The sequence below is a fragment of the Schistocerca americana genome, chromosome 5 (genome assembly GCF_021461395.2).
Source record: "Schistocerca americana isolate TAMUIC-IGC-003095 chromosome 5, iqSchAmer2.1, whole genome shotgun sequence".
Taxonomy (NCBI): Eukaryota; Metazoa; Arthropoda; class Insecta; order Orthoptera; family Acrididae; genus Schistocerca; species Schistocerca americana.
The window spans coordinates 470,874,315-470,892,075 of NC_060123.1; the positions used below are offsets into that span (position 1 = coordinate 470,874,315).

Consider the following 17,761-nt stretch of genomic DNA (forward strand, 5'->3'; position numbering starts at 1 on the left):
TGGATATTGCTAAAAACTTTATCAGATAAAACACCCTCACAGAAATCAGTAATCTGTAAAAAATCATAGCATGGAATTACGAAATACCGATTCCTAAGTCATGTAGTTGAGAACAAAATGCTAGATGTGTACATACACTAGGCTGAAAATACTGTCATGTTTTTGGGCAATGTCCTCCTTCAAAGCTAACTAATAAAGAGAAGGTGAAAAATAAGGCTGGGCTTACAGGATGGCATCATTGTGGCAAGGACTGTTAAGTGGAGGAGTTTGACTGTCAGATAATCACTGTAGTTTATCACAACAATGCACTTCCCCAGTACATTTTACTTCAGTCCTGTCTCAGGCATAACCTATTCAACTTTACATAGGGCTACCTGTGAAAGTGGTCACATCACATATCAGTTCTGCAGTAAGTTGTACACAGCCTTTTATGTGAGTGTGACCACCAACTAACTGTCCAGTCAACTAAATAGCTGCCGCCAAACTGCCACCATCCAATGCCTAAACACACTTCTGGGCACAACATGTATTGATTTCAATGGCTGCTTCACAGCCAAGCTCAACAGCAGCTACTCTGAACGACATAGAAGAGAACAGTCAAAAATGTTCAAATGTGGGTGAAATCTTATGGGACTAAACTGCTAAGGTCATCAGTCCCTAAGCTTACACACTAATTAACCTAAATTATCATAAGGACACACACACACACACACACACACACACGCACACACACACGCCCAAGGGAGGACTCGAACCTCTGTTGAGATCAGCAGAGAACAGTCCTTACAACATGTTTCAGACCGGTAATCCTCCCAGCCTCAAAATACACTAGCACCTCCCCAGTCCCGTATCTGCACCTGTCTAAATGAACACCACTTCATTCTACAGTCCCATCATCCTGTCTGCAGTCTTCCTCTTCCTCTGTTCTACCTTTCTCTCTCCCAAATCACGTCAACTAGCCTTATCTGCTGCTAACACCTCACTGATACCACTTTCCTATCAGCTTGCACTTGCTGCCTCCACCTACCAGCTTCAGTCATCCTTCCCCTTAACCATTCCTATCCTACATGCCTCCTCTCCCCACTCCCACCCAATTTGACTCTATACAGCCTTTCAACACAGTTGAGCTCCAGTGTCAGTACGATATCATCCAGAAGCCCGGTAACTCATTCATTAGCAAGACAATGTCATGTCTACAATACTATGTTATTTTTGGTTTTTAAGATTATAAATGACTAATGTTAGTATTACAGATTCTAATACACGCAAGCATAACTTAACTTCATCAAAGAGGTTTTTAATATATATAACCAAAAAATGGATCTCTGTCAGTGGAGTTTTCCTTTTCCCCTTCCCCTGACAACTGCTAACTGATTAAGTTTAAGAAATGCCAATATTAAAACATTCCCTCAATATGTATATAGTTTTCTTTGAAAAGACTACTTGTATATTAAGGTGCCCGTGAACACTAATAAAGTGGAAGGTACTTACTGATAATGTCATCAGAGGTACTGTCTCTTGAAAATGGCTTGTTTGTAGTGGATGAAAAAGTTGTACCACTTTTAAGTCCTACGTCTGCTAGTCGGCTGGGCAGCTCTGTTTCTTTAGCACAAGTTTCCATCATCCGGTGCCTGAGCACATTCATTTGAGCAGAAGTGTCTCCTTTCACTGATACAAATGCATTATTTGAGGAGTCCAGTTTCATAGCTGCACTGGAAGCAGGAGCTTTGTATGTTTCCTCACTCTCACTTGTTGCACCACTATCAATCCCATCCACTCTACTGCTTCCTACTGGAGTTGCATCAACTATGTCTCCATGTGGACCACTTGCTTCTGTTTCAGAACTGAAAACCGAAAACCAATTTAAGACATACAAAAATGTATATGATTAAAAGAAACGCAGAGTTGAATTTGCATTATTGCACCATCTAAGAACGCCTATTTTTATACTACTTTATGCAGAAATGCAGATGAGCACAAAAGAAAAAGATGTGATGCAAAATTTGAGAAATTTTCAAATAATGAAGGAAAATTAGGATTTGCTGTTCCACTGAGAACTGGTCATGGCACAACCCGAGATTGGTGAAGAACAAAAACAATAATCCCACATATGCCTTAAACAATTTAGGGAAACTATTGAAAACCTAAATAGTGATGCCCTTGCGAAAATTGAAACCACTGTCCTCATGAAGGGTCTTACCTCAGCACCCCCTTGGTTTGTATGAAGTTATCAGTTTCCCAAGAAAATCATCTGTAATGGGTTTCACACACACGTCTACAGCATCTTTGCAGTGATTTGTCTCTATCCTCTTAAAAATCTAAAAGCTGCTTTTCCTACTTCTGGCACTGGTACTACACACCATACTTTTTCTTTTCACCTATATCTCTCTTACTTATGACAGTGGAATTTTATAATACATCTTTCTACATCTCACATTCACCAAACCAGTAAAAGTTGTATTCATACTAATGTCAGAGTACAAGAAGTAGTAGCTACTGCACACCTTCTGTGAATGAACAGAATAAGAAGGGCAAAAAATGCTACTGGTGCAGATTTACACATTGCCACACCCCTACAGTGACACTTTTAAGTGTGCTCTAATTCCTAACAACACATACAACAGCATACCTAAAAAGTGGACACAAACACAATTTCCAATAGAACTGACAGTACTTATTTGGGATTAAAGGAGCACACAAAGGATAGGGATATCCTCACAGTAATTTCCTGAAGATCACAGTTTTAACTTCAATACACACAAAAAAAGACGCACAATACAATCCTTATGTGATTTCATTTTCAGCACAACAGCAAGTTTACACTTCAATAAAACCACATTTTACTTTTTGTATAACAATCTCCACACCCAAAGGCCTTAGAAGATATACCTACCACTTCACATCTTAAATTAGCAAACAACAAACTGGATTATCTTATGTTCAACTTGACAGCATGAGAAGTCAAAATGAGGACTATGTTAGTGTTTGTTGTCAGTCATATGGAAAGATTTACTTTCAAATGACCCTTCTGAGTAACTACTCTCTAATCAAGACCACACTGACTACGACTTAGTAATAAAATAAGTGCTGTCACTTCATGTTCTGTAGAGGAACACTGACAGTGCTTACTGTGAGATATGATGTGATAACATTTGGTATTTAGTAGTCAATGAGAACACAGCAGCAAGTGATGTGGTTTAGGGTATGAACTGATGCTAAACTTTAATTTCACAATCAAACCATTATGTTACATGAAATGGTGATTGAGAACAAAGGATCAAGAGGAGTCATCAACACAGACAGTTTACTTTGACCAGTGACTCTGCAGCAGAGTCAAGTGTGATTATCCTACTTGTTCTTACATTATTTCTGATGCCAATTTTTCCTCCTTTTGATCTCCCTTCAATAGTAGCACTTACACCATATTTACATAAAATAATTAAATTCCTATTCAAGTCATATTTTTAAGCTTTATTATTTACAGTGTACCCTAACAATTGTTGATGTCAGTAGTGTAAATATCTCAGGCAGAAAAATTTTACTTAAAGAAATATTCTATATTTACGATATCTATAAACCATGTATACTTCAAAATTTAGACCTTAATTTTTTCCCCCTCTCTTTTCAATTGACACATCTTATTTGAAAGATCTATTCTCCACTTTTCAACAACATTTTACTTTTTCCAAAAACTGTGTGTGACAACTGAGGTATTCCACAAGTGTTGATTTTGAAATGCAACTGTCTAATTCTGCTGTTACTTTCTGCTGTTTCTGCCAATTTTGTTAAGTATATTAAAATAGTGCTTGCATTCATGTTCAAGTAAAGCGAAATAAAATCAGTTGTCTGTAGTAATGTGTGGCATGTCGAAACTGCTTCTCAGTGTAGCCCTTCAGGCTACAATAAAGAAAAATTGTTGTATAGAGTGAAAAAAAAATGCCCTGATTAACTTTTATATTATCTGTTGCACAAAGAAAACTCGTGGTCTGTCAGTAATCGCTATTTTTCTTTGTTACTGTGATTAAAGCTTATTGTAGACTGCTTGATGTAGATAATGTTAAGGCACATGTTAGGGACCCTATCCATAAAGTAGTCAAATTTGTGAAGGCACTACTTCTGCTAGCAAACTATGATTACAGTGAACAAAGTAGAAAGGAACCAAATAGCATAACAGAAATCAGTAAATGCGGAGAAATATTTATGCAAAAAGAGAATTTTGAAGTAAATGAATGCCTCTGTAATGGGAGACAATATATTATTTGGTAATGTAAAGGTCATTTCGCTTAGGTTGGAATTGTTCGACATTTTCAGAGAGATAATGGTGAGATTGAATAGTTCAAGATAATTCTTTAAAAAATATTATTGTGCTGACCTCCCTGGTAATATGAACTTGACCTTAATTATTTTGATCTTATGATTTCAGGTGATAATTGGCAACGAAAATGTATGTGGGCAATTAACCTGATTAAATAATTAAATTAACAGAAACATGACAGAATTTAACAACACAATTCTGAAGCAAAAATGATTAAGATTTGGGAAATTAACGAACTTGGTTTGGTTCTAAGACTATTCATGTCTGCAGTGAAGCTCACAGTCATTTAATTCAAATTCAATTACTATGTGGACTGTTTCCAATTTGTTTATTTTTCAAATGATCAGAAAATTTACTCAGCCTCAGTACATATGCACACTGAGGATCAAGTTGAGAAACAAACTTGGGAAACTAAACTGAAGTAGCTGCCGTGAATCAAATCTAGATAAGGACCTCGATAGGATTCAGTACTGAACTGAGCCATACAAGAATGTTTAAAGCCACTACAAAAACTGATCATATTTCTCTATGGAAAACACTGAAATGTGCTAAATTTTTCCAGAGTTCATTAATTTTCTAAAAATAAATTTTATGTGTATTCCTATAAATGGAACTGATATTTTACATTCCATAAATTTTATTTGAATTGAACATACATTTGTAACACTTTTTTATTTTATACGGCAACAATAGGCTTGCTCTAATTTGCACTTTGTGTGTGCACACCTGTCAACGATTCAAAGCTTCTACTAGTTGGCAAGTGATCTCTTTTACTCCCAAGTATTTACATAATGTATATGTCTGATTTAATTGCCATAGCTGTCTTTTTCAAATTTTTTGACTAATAAGATGAGGATTTTCCCAAATTTGTTACTAAAAAAAAACACAGGGTTGTCTTACGATCGCAGATTAAACTACTGCTGCTGAGGTCAACTGTTTACATAGTGTAATGAATTAAATTAGGTGGCATATTAAATTTACAGATGAAGCTTGGGCAACTGAGGTCACATCCAGATTTAATTTGAAGAATTCGTAAGGGCTGAAGGGAGAACTGTGACACCAACTTGACTGAGCATATGGACAAAAGAGTAGAGAGGAGAAGTGCTGGGCAGCAAACTTCATCACGCTGCCAACCACGATAAGGTATGCTGCATACCTTTGCTTTTTATGAACATCTATCACGTTTAAACTGCTGTTTACCTGAATCCATTTGTAATAGGAATCGTGTCAACTCTAAGGATATGGCAATTTTATTGCTTGTATTTATGAGTTCACAAGGTTTTAATACTAATATAGCTCAATGAAAACAACCTCTTCTGCATTTTCTTCCCTGTATAGTTGAGCAGATGTAGTACATTACAGCGCAATCTGATTATTTTATTCTTGTTTTATCTACAGCACTGATGATGGTCATGCAGTGACAAATCGATTTGCAACAGAAATAAAGACTTCTACGTCGGTGACCACTGCTGACCGTCGTTTTGTAATTAATGTTGTCAATGCTCTCCACGAGGTACGACAGGAACGAAAAGGGGTGTGCCAGCTGCTGGTTCTGCATGGCCAATGAGACAGCAGCGGGCAGACAGCATGTCCCTAATCAAGAGACTAAGGAATGATGTCACACATGTCGTTTGCCTACATGGCCATCTCGCACAGCAGGTGTTGAGAATAATAATAATAATAATAATAATAAGCTTAAGATGGAAAAATCAATAATAATTTAATATCATCACATGCTTTGTCAATACAGATGTGAAATCTGTTGCGTATTTGGGAAAAATAGCTATGTCTTCACGTCCCTCCAAAAAGACACATTTGGGAAATCCAAACATGTTTGGAAGAAACAATTATATATTTTTGACTGCCAAGATTAGAAATACAGTGCCACTTTTCTCACCTCTCACTGGTTAGGTGAAATTATTGTCCCAGATAATATCAGTAATAATAATGATGATGATGATGATGATGATGATGATGCTATTTGCCCTTGAGTATTGTTCACTATTTTTGCAAATTCAGACTCGGTAATAGTATTCTAATCATAAGCTGATAATTGCCACAATCAGCCTCACAACACGCAAGCAGTTCCGCACAGATGGTCCTTTGGCACACTTTATGGTCTTCTGCTAGACAGTGAGGAACCCAGAGGGCAAATTCCTTTGATACCCCAACTGGTGGACAATTGTGACAGCACTACCAACAGAGACATCCCATTGTGCCGCTAGGTGTGTGTTTGTGATCTGTCAATAACATCCAGGTGTCCACACTTTTCGACACTGCAGGAGTCACAGCTGTGTGCAACCAGACGACACACGGGGGACTGGACAGGTTTGCGCAACCTTTTAATGACGATAGATGCCTCACCCGACAACTCGACGTGCTTTTGTCCACTGGAAAATCTCGGTAGACATTCTGCAAGTGTCTACGAATATCTGCGAGTTTCTTTTGGTGGAAAACCAGAGCATCAATGACAGCTCTTTGCTGGGGAACGCACCTCCTTTACAGACACCATTTCGAAGGCTGTGTGTAGCACTGCCACCAATCTGAACTACATGAAACTATAGGTGCTGACTCTGGAATACTTCACGATATACCACAACGATTTCCACTTTTTTCAACCAAAGGTATGTTGTGTTATTTACTGACTGTTTCAAGTATATGGCTATATTTGTCCAAATGTTAAATAGTAACACGTAAAAATTTGAAGTAAATCAGCCAAGGACTTTGGCATTTTTTTGTAATATTTCTGTTTCATATATTAAATATTTATTTACATATGAGGCCTGTTCAAAAAATTCCGGAACATTTGTAATTTTGCACCAATGGTGTGTCGGAGTGAAATGCGGTTGGCATCCCTGCACACATTTGTATTTAATGTGTAACTGCTGGAAGTTTCATTGTCGTATGTCTGTCAGGTCTTGTTCGGTGCCGTACTGAGTAGAACATTGTGTCACACAGTTTGCGAATTTTGAGATGGCAGGGTTGGAGGACCAAAGCGTCTGTACTAAATTTTGTGTGAAACTCAAGAAAACCTTTACAAAGACACACCAAATGATGCAGGAAGCCTACGGTGATAAATGCTTAAGCAGTACTCTGTATTACGGCTGATTAATGTGGTTTAAAAATGACTGGACAGAAGTTAAAAATTACCCTCTTCAGGACAACGAAATTGTGCATGCCAATCGAAGACTAAGTGTCCAAGAGACTGCAGAAGATTGTAACATTTCAGTTAGATCATGTCACGAAACCCTGAGACAGCACCTTGAAATGCATTGTCTTGCAGCCAAGTTCGTCCCCCAGCTCGTGAGTAAATACCAGAAATACCTACGCCTTGCAATCTGTGGAGAGCTTTTCGCTCACACAAGTGATTCCTTAAGAGATGTGGGTCTACAGTTATGATGTTGAGACCAAGGTACAATCTTCACAATGGGTCGGGAAAGGTTCTCCAAGGCCAAAAATCTCATCAGGTCACGTAAAATGTCAACGCCCTGCTGACAGTTCTCTTTAGCTTTGAAGGATTAGCCTGTCATTTGTTCCATAGGGACAAACTGTTAACCGATGGTACTATTGGCACATGTTGTGACACCTGCAAGAAAATGTGAAAAGCAAACCATCTGAAATGTGGCGAGACAATTCATTGCTCTTGCATCACATAATGCACTCATACTTTCATCCCTGTTGGTGCACAACTATTGCACGAAACACAAAATCACTGTGCTGCCTTAACCTTCGTACTCTCTAGACCTGACTCCTGCAGACTTTTCACAGATGGCACTTCATGCGATCCAACAACACGTGTAGCAAGGCTGCTTCCGGAAATGGAAATGGTGTTAGGAGTGGTGTATCAATTTTGAGGAGTGTGTTTTGAAGGACACCACAAACAATAGGTAAAAAGTAAGCGTAGAAAAATTTTGTGGATAAAGTTCCGGAATTTTTTGAACAGACATCACATATTAAGAAATCGGTATACAGGGTGTTACAAAAAGGTACAGCCAAACTTTCAGGAAACATTCCTCACACACAAATAAAGAAAAGATGTTATGTGGACATGTGTCCGGAAATGCTTAATTTCCATGTTAGAACTCATTTTAGTTTCGTCAGTATGTACTGTACTTCCTCGATTCACCACCAGTTGGCCCAATTGAAGAAAGGTAATGTTGACTTCGGTGCTTGTGTTGACATGCGACTCATTGCTCTACAGTACTAGCATCAAGCACATCAGTACGTAGCATCAACAGGTTAGTGTTCATCACGAACGTGGTTTTGCAGTCAGTGCAATGTTTACAAATGCGGAGTTGGCAGATGCCCATTTGATGTATGGATTAGCACGAGGCAATAGCAGTAGCGCGGTACATTTATATCGAGACAAATTTCCAGAACGAAGGTGTCCCGACAGGAAGATGTTCGAAGCAATTGATCGGCGTCTTAGGGAGCACGGAACATTCCAGCCTATGACTCGCAACTGGGGAAGACCTAGAACGACGAGGACACCTGCAATGGACGAGGCAATTCTTTGTGCAGTTGACAATAATCCTAATGTCAGCGTCAGAGAAGTTGCTGTTGTACAAGGTAACGTTGACCACGTCACTGTATGGAGAGTGCTATGGGAGAACCAGTTGTTTCTGTACCATGTACAGCATGTGCAGGCACTATCAGCAGCCGATTGGCCTCCATGGGTACACTTCTGCGAATGGTTCATCCAACAATGTGTCAATCCTCATTTCAGTGCAAATGTTCTCTTTACGGATGAGGCTTCATTCCAACGTGATCAAATTTTAAATTTTCACAATCAACATGTGTGGGCTGACAAGAATCCACACATAATTATGCAATCACGTCATCAACACAGATTTTCTGTGAACGTTTGGCCAGGCATTGTTGGTGATTTCTTGATTGGGCCCATGATCTTCCACCTACGCTCAATGGAGCACGTTATCATGATTTCATACGGGATACTCTACCTGTGCTGCTAGAACATGTGCCTTTACAAGTACGACACAACATGTGGTTCATGGACGATGGAGCTCCTGCACATTTCAGTCGAAGTGTTCGTACGCTGCTCAACAACAGATTTGGTGACCGATGGATTGGTATAGGCGGACCAATTCCATGGCCTCCACGCTCTCCTGACCTCAACCCTCTCGACTTTCATTTATGGGGGCATTTGAAAGCTCTTGTCTACGCAACCCCGGTACCAAATGTAGAGACTCTTCGTACTCGTATTGTGGATGGCTGTGATACAATACGTCATTCTCCAGGGCTGCATCAGCGCATCAGGGATTCCATGCGACGGAGGGTGGATGCATGTATTCTCGCTAACAGAGGACATTTTGAACATTTCCTGTAACAAAGTGTTTGAAGTCACGCTGGTACGTTCTGTTGCTGTGTGTTTCCATTCTATGATTAATGTGATTTGAACAGAAGTAATAAAATGAGCTCTAACGTGGAAAGTAAGCGTTTCCGGACACATGTCCACATAACATATTTTCTTTCTTTGTGTGTGAGGAATGTTTCCTGAAAGTTTGGCTGTACCTTTTTCTAACACCCTGTATAAATAAACATACATATTTAAATGCAATGTAATGTCAAAAATTTCAAAGCAAGAGGTGGAAAACTTCAGGAGATTACAATTTTGTACAAACATTTGCATTTATATTTACATAGATTATCATATTCCAGAATGTTCAAATATTAAAATGCAATCTTGTTGAAATTCTGTTACAGTTTTTGGATGTCGATTTTTCTTCTTATTCCAAAAATGTGTAATTTCCCTAAAACAATATGTTAGTTAACAAAATATGCCCACAAGAATAGTTAACTTTAGTTAAAATTCTGAGCAGGCTTTAGAAATCTACGAACACATTAATGGGTACTACAAACGGCGTTCAAAAAGTTTTGTACAGTCATCTAATTTTTTTTATATTTTGCAGGAGGAGAATGAATTTTTTTTGTGAACATACTTGGAACATTTAGCTATAAGTTGGTGTATAAAAGTATGTTCTTTTATTTACAGGCAAGCCATAATGAACCGTGTCAAGCGATGGTGTAAAAGTCAATTCCCAGAATTTTACCAAAGTACATTTACATCATGGAAAGTACATCGGGCCAGATACATCACGGCTGATGGAAGCTACATTGAGGAGGCTCAATGTATAGCTAAATGTTCCAAGTATGTTCACAACAAATTTCGTTCTCCTCTTGCAAAACCTAAAAAAATTAGAGATGGCGGTGCAAAACTTTTTGCACGCACTTTGTATTTTCCAAAAGCAAAGTTTTATTTTGCCACTTTCTAATTATACAGTTTTTGGATCTACAAATTTACTTTACTGTTTAAATTGTATCTTTAAAATTTTCTGTTTCTTATATTAATATCTAATATATAACACTTCTGCATTTTACCATTTTGTAAATTATGTACTCCATAAGTATTTATATAGGTGTCATGCACAAAGCCACTGTTAGTTCATACCACAAAGTCAACAAGTAAACTTCTAATCCAATCTTCTTCAACTAGGACAGTCACAATGTTGTTAGGCAGTCAGTGCTTGGTAATTGTAATGCTATGTCCTGTATCAGTCAGTCCACATCCAGTAGTAAATCTGTAAAATTCTATTCAAAACAATGTTTTATTTGTGATGCCACTTGTTCATGTTCACTTGCCTAATACTAAGCTACATATCTTATAGACCTGTAATGTCAAATTTGAACAGTTCATGACAAGCAAGCTGATTATGTAAAGTGCTTATGAACAATAAACATATAGAAAGTGGAAGTTAATAATATCCGAGATGTGTATAATCATTTTACAACAAGGAAAGTTCCCGACAATCAAAGAAGAAATAAGCCAAAAGAATGAATTTGACAAGACTTAAGAGGAGTACGAAACTGGTTCATAAGTTACAGTTACAACAGAGCAACTGTGTGTGCATCATACACTGAGGTGATGAAAGTCATGGGATAGTGATATGCCCATATACAGATGGCAGTAGTATCGCGTACACAGGTATAAAAGAGCAGTGCAGTGGCAGTGCTCTCATTTGCATTCAAATGATTTATGTGAAAAGGTTTCTGACGTCATTATGGCCGCAGGACAGGAATTAACAGACTCTGAACACGGAGTGGAAGGTACAAGCTAGAAGCATGGAACATTCCATTTCAGAAATCATTACGGAATTCAATAAACTCGAGGTCCACAGTGTCAAGAGTATGTCAAGAATACTAAATTTCAGACAGTACCTCTCACCACCAACAATACAATGTCTCATGGCCTTCACTTCACGACAGAGCAGCGGCATTTTTGTAGGGTTGACAGTGCTAACAGACAAGCAACCCTGCATGAAACAGCACCAGAAATCAATGTGGGCTGTACAATGAATGTACCCATGAAGACAGTGTGGCAAAATCTGGCATTAATGAGCTACAGCACCAGACAACGGACATGAGTGCTTTTGTTGAAAGCACATCACCTGCAGTGCATCTCCTGGGCTCATCACCCATCGGTTGGACCCTGGAAAAAAGTGGCCTGGTCAGATGAGTTCCCATTTCAGTTGATAAGAGCTGATGGTAGGGTTCAAGCGCAGTGCAGACCCCATGAAGCCATGGACCAGTTGTCAACAAGGCACTGTGTAAGCTGGTGGCAACTTCATAAGCTATAGACTGTTTTTACATGGCCATTCATGGACTTCATGTTCCCAAACAACGATGGAATTTTTATGGATGACAATGTGCCATGTCACCGGAACACAACTGTTCACATTTGATTTGAAGACCCCTATGGACAGCTTGAGCGAACGATCTTGCATCCAGATCGTCTGACATGAATCCCATTAAATGTTAATGAGACATAATCAAGAGGTCAGTTCGCGCACATAATCCTGCACCAGCCACACTTTCGCAATTATGGAAAGCTACAGAGGCAGCATGGCTCAATATTTCTGCAGGGGATTTACAATGACTTGTCGAGTCCATCCCACGTGAAGTTGCTTTACTACACTGAGCAAAAGATGGTCTGACACAGTATTAGGGGGTATCCCACAACTTTTGTGACCTCAGAGAACATAACCTCTGACTATCTTCCATGTTATTACTTTAACTGTTCAGTATTGGTTGGTAAGCTGTGTCCACCAGCACATTCATTGACGTAGCTCCACTACCAAACCATTGTCTTCCAACCTACCTACACCCTGGGATGTTATCACAGGTCAATCTGCCACCAAAACCTTTATTTCCAAGACATTCCCATAGTGATAGCAACTATAATATAATGCAGAGAATAATGCCTACAGAATACACCAAACAAAACATCAAACAATGCTCTGAACAAGGGGAAGAGATTCGAATTTAGAGATGAAAACACATCACATCATCTGGTTTCTCAGGTCCTTTCAGCAGAACTGCATTTTGAACCTACAACGTGCAATCTTTTTTTGTCCATCCCATACTGTCTTTTCTCTCCATAACTCATTTTCCCTATCCACTTCCTAATATAAACCATCACCCTAGTTAACTCCACTACAGATATTTGAATAAGTTTCACCCCCGCCCCCTTTTTCCCTTCAACCCAAACTTTTGTTTCCCATTATGTAAAGTATTTGCAAACCTTTCACAGCATGAAACTAAATTTTAAAAAAATCCATAAACCACAATTTTTACAGGAAGAGAGCATTTCTGAACTTACCCTTCATCACATTCTTTTGAAACCTGTGGCCGTTCTTGTTCTCCATAAAAGAATTCGTCCAAAATAAGTTTAGCAGTCTGAAAGAAAAAAAATGGAGGAAACTTGTTTGAAACTTTATATGTAAAGAAAGACAATACCAGTTTATTTTTTTTTTTACAGTAAAAGTAAATAAGAATCATATTAGCATCCTTTTAAAAATTTACTTGCAGACTTATCCTGTCGGTACAACAAATCTGCAGCATGAAATTTTAATACTTTATTATGGATCTTCAGCATCTTTTACAATATTACAGTCTACTGTATCTGATGGTATACAGTAATTGATAATACCATAAAATATGAGTCCAAAAGACACTGAACCATACACTTACAACACATTCTCAAATTCTACAACTCTTATCTTACCACATCCTCTAATGTTGGACAGAGCCCTACTTCAAACACTGCCACTGTCATCCAAATTTTCAGAACTTTGATCTGAAAATTGTAGTTCAAAGGAAAAAACTTCCTTAAACATTGGTATGTGCATCTTACCTGTAAAGCCCTACCACTAAAAAAATATGTACACCTCGCTGTTTCCTTACTCTACTATACTGAAATTGTCGTACATGCAGTATTATTTATCAACACTGTCCACTATACATTTACAACAATTTTAATACTCTGTTTTACACAGCAAAATGAGAGCTGAAGGTGTTTCAGGTAAGTTCAGGGGCAGAAGTGAAAAGTACATCCATACATGTATTAAACAAAGCACTGGTAATAGTAATCAATGCAAAGAATATTTAACACAAAAATATAAAAGTTATGACAGTTTGAAATGAGACTAGAAGTACCCCAGAACAGAGAAATATTTCCAAAACAGCAAAGAACCAACATATGTAGCATTATATTCTGATCCTATGTTTTGGACAGAAGGCTTTAAAACCATTGGGTGCTAATCAGCACAGTAATCAACATCCTTTCTCAGAATTTTGGTACTGTCATTATTCTAAGTTTTAACACCTTCCATAGGAAAGTAACACATTCTTTGGTCCTGCTAACTAATAAAAATCTTAATAACCCCTCATACTCAGTACATGGTGGAAATTTATACTTGGCATTAACTTCTGCTAACATGTACAAACATACAAAAAAAGGGTGCACTATTTAACAAATGCCACATTTTAGTTTTTTTTTTACATGTTGCATCCCAAACCACTATTGTAACATTTGTTTTATTGTTAACAAATTCACGCTAATGTAACATCTACAAACAGCCCTTTCTTCAAATTATACTTCACTGAGTCTTTGTTATCACTTCGGAACACAAAGACTTCTTTGTTCAAAATATCTTTCAATATATCCAACAATAGAAAGTCCATGCTGGAATATCAACAATTATGAAAAGGATAGATTGCTACTCAACACAATGAGTTGCAGACAGGCACAACGAAAATACTGTTACACACTAAGCTTTTGGCCAAAGCCACAAAGAAGCACTCCACAAACACATGACTATCTCTGGCTGCTTTAGCCGGTCTGTCACAAAAAAAAAATTAAACTGATTATCATTCTGAATTACATTAACTTTTCCAAATACAAATGTGACACACGTGTGCTACAAGTCATTTAACTTGGTACTGTGCAATTAGGATAACTTTCAACTTAAGACAGTTATGTGTGAAGCAAGTGGAGGGAGCAGTGTTGTCAGCATTTCCTGCACATGCCACACCTACTTTCAGCATATGGTCATTGCAGTGAAACCCCTACTTTACATTTTCATGCAAACTACACTTAAAAAAAAAAAAAAAAAAAAAAAAAAAAAAAAAAAAAAAAAAAAAAAACCACAGAGAAAAATGTTAAAACCACCCAAAGTATGAGCAAATACACATGTAATTGACATATTTGAGTAAAAATCACCATCCTCTCCAATATTTTTTGTACAAAATCTATATATGTGAAGGAAATTAAGTGTACAATACAATGTTTACACAATAATTTTTGGTACTGAATTTCATCAGTTCCTAAAAAAAATCATAGATGTGTAACAGCAAGTAAAAACTCATCAAAAAATTGAAATTTGTATCTGGGTACAAGTTAATCAAGCTGTTTTCTGACATGTTACGACTACAAATTATACATTCAAAACTCCCATTTTTAAGAGATCATTCTTTCTGTTCACCCAGAAAAAAGCAAAAATTGATGAACATCACAGCACCTAAATGGTTGAACCATAAGCATAAATGTGGGCATCTGCTTAATGACATACTTAAGTCACCATTGCTGTTCTTGTTTAATGATGTTCTTATGAGCCGGACTTCATATGCTTACCACCATTAACATGTTATTTTAGGCTTGGTGAGAGAAACAGAGTCGTGAAAAAAAATCAGTTTACTTCCCCAATTTACGTTACAAGCTTATTAGACTTTGGCTCAGTGAATTTCTGTACACTGTGTAAAATGTAAATTTCAAAGGAAACTCAGGTGCTACAGTTTCGCTTCATGTCTTCTATCACTGCTGCCAATCGTTACTACTTACAGCGCATGGTATGTGTGATGCAAAGTATATGAGTAGTATATGTAGCTGTTGCAACTGTATCACATCAAATTTGAAGACAAAGTCTTTAAAACTTGCGATCACAAAATCCTTGTTCTATTTCCACGTGACATCTCTGTCACAGCACTTCACAAAATACTTTCACCCCTGCCTGCATTCCCATCACTAAAGAGCCACTCCCCCTCTCTACACATCCACAGGGTGAGCTTTTTTTACATGTGTTAATGTGATGTGGTCGCTGCGCTGGCTACTGAGTGACTTCACAAGTCGCCAGGCAATAAGAGCTCACCAGCCGGAAATGGGCGATGTTTCCTTGATTATGACTGAGCATGTTCTTTGAGACTCAGCATATGAATTGAAAAGGTTGACTGATACTGTTGCTGAATACCGTACATCAGAAATACATGCAAAAAGATGAGACTGAGTTATAATTGGCAAAAGAAAAGTTGGTGGCTGGTCCCCTTCATCCCGTATTGGCTCGGGCCTGAAGACTCCGCGTCAACTGCCTTGTTTTTCTGCTACTGCTGAAACCTAGCATTGCGAGGTGAAGCTAAATGTTGCTAGTTGTGTTCGCAACACTGATCATGGATTACATCAGCATTTCTTTTCCACATCTCCCCTCTCCACAATGGCCAAAAATATTATCTTAATTCTACCACCACCCATGGTGCGAACCATCTGTCCTTTGAGTCGCTTACAACTTGTTCAGTCACTTCAAATGTCAATAGTAAGAAAATGGGACGAAGTCATACAAGACGTCAAGTAAAACTTATAATCTGGGTAAACTTTACTAGGAAGAAATGTAAAATTGGGGAATTTTTAGCTATGATCTTATGGGTTTTTCACAGGGGCTACATATTTATGGTGTAGAATCGCGAAAAAATAAAACCGGAGAATGTAAAATTGAAGTTCCACTGTAATTGATAAGTGACTAATAAATGACAATAACAAACAGGACACTTACATCAATGAATATTTTATTAATACCATAACAAAATTATGGTTTAAACAGCAGGACTCCAAGGGGAAACTCTTCACTGTCCTCTTCCTCAGATGTGGAAATGATGCTGGAACCAGTAGTATCATCTGTTCAATCGGTCCTTTCACCTGTCCTCCTCAGATCCATGTTTCCTGAACTTTCTTCTTGGTACGGCTCAACTCAAGACCAGTCCTGTGGCATAACTTCAGTAATAGCTACTTTCATTGGCATTTCCACTGCACTGAGAATAATCAATTTGTTCTTCCCATTGAGAATAACAACTTAATTCTTTCTTCCCAAATTATTTATCATCTGGAGTCAAGTAAGTTTAACTGTACAGAACATGTGTTTTAAGGAAAGATACTTATTACATTATGTCCCTTCGCCAACCTGGTAATGTTAGGTTTTTTGGCTTCTTAAGCTTTACAAGTTCTACTAATACTTTCTTATTCATGCGAAGTTTCATTCGTTTTCTGCAACGGAATATTTCTCTGTATCAAAACCAAAACACACACTTTCCTCCACTGAGCTGTTAGAACTTCTAAACACAAAACGGTATAGCGTATTATCCATAATTTTTGTTAAATTTGGGGAATATTTTAGAAAACTGTGGCATTCCAGTCACTCACAAGTGGCATTCAGTCATTCACAACTGTTAAGTTGGCACTGTAATGTAAAAGAAATAGTTTGGAATGATGCCATGAATTAAGCCACCATGATGGACAAGTAGTCCATCACCCTTCCTGAAGAATGTCCTTGCTGTTCCTTCAGCCATGAGGACCATCCAACCTTCTGACAACTTGTGTCACACATTATCACACATTCCATAATGCCATTTACTTCTCCAAATGAAATGCTCCTTATAGGACACAGATACTGTCATCTCGAGATCACTGCATTACTTCCCCTGAATGACAACTTCAGATCCAAAAACTTTTGTTACAAGAAATCCATCTCATGATGAAACTTTTGTGGTGACTACTTTCTTTCATTAAGTAAGTAAAGTACTTCTTGTATTCGTAATAACTAGGGAAAGGAATTTCATAAGAATAATTTTTTTTTGCTTGTAGATAAAAAACTGTTATTACAAGTGAACTTCCCAAAACAGCACACTTCAATCATACATGAAATTCTATATCACTAATACATATATTTGTAATATTTTGTGTACATATTTTAAATAATTTTGCTTAACAAACAATTTGTCACTTCTTTGTTATAATTTTTAAATTTAGAAAAAACTCATGCAATT

General features: G+C 37.7%; 1 protein-coding gene across 7 annotated transcripts in view; it reads right to left on the minus strand.

Annotated features, from left to right (window-relative positions):
* Positions 1-17,761, minus strand: part of LOC124615613 (eukaryotic translation initiation factor 4E-binding protein Mextli-like) — a 114,460-nt gene that overhangs the window by 33,574 nt on the left and 63,125 nt on the right. For all 7 annotated transcript variants that reach the window (XM_047143614.1, XM_047143615.1, XM_047143616.1 and 4 more), the window contains 2 exons: positions 12,993-13,069; positions 1,492-1,844 (listed from right to left, as the gene is read on the minus strand). In XM_047143614.1, coding sequence (XP_046999570.1) covers positions 1,492-1,844; positions 12,993-13,069 — 430 coding nt within the window. The remainder of the gene's footprint in view (positions 1-1,491; positions 1,845-12,992; positions 13,070-17,761) is intronic.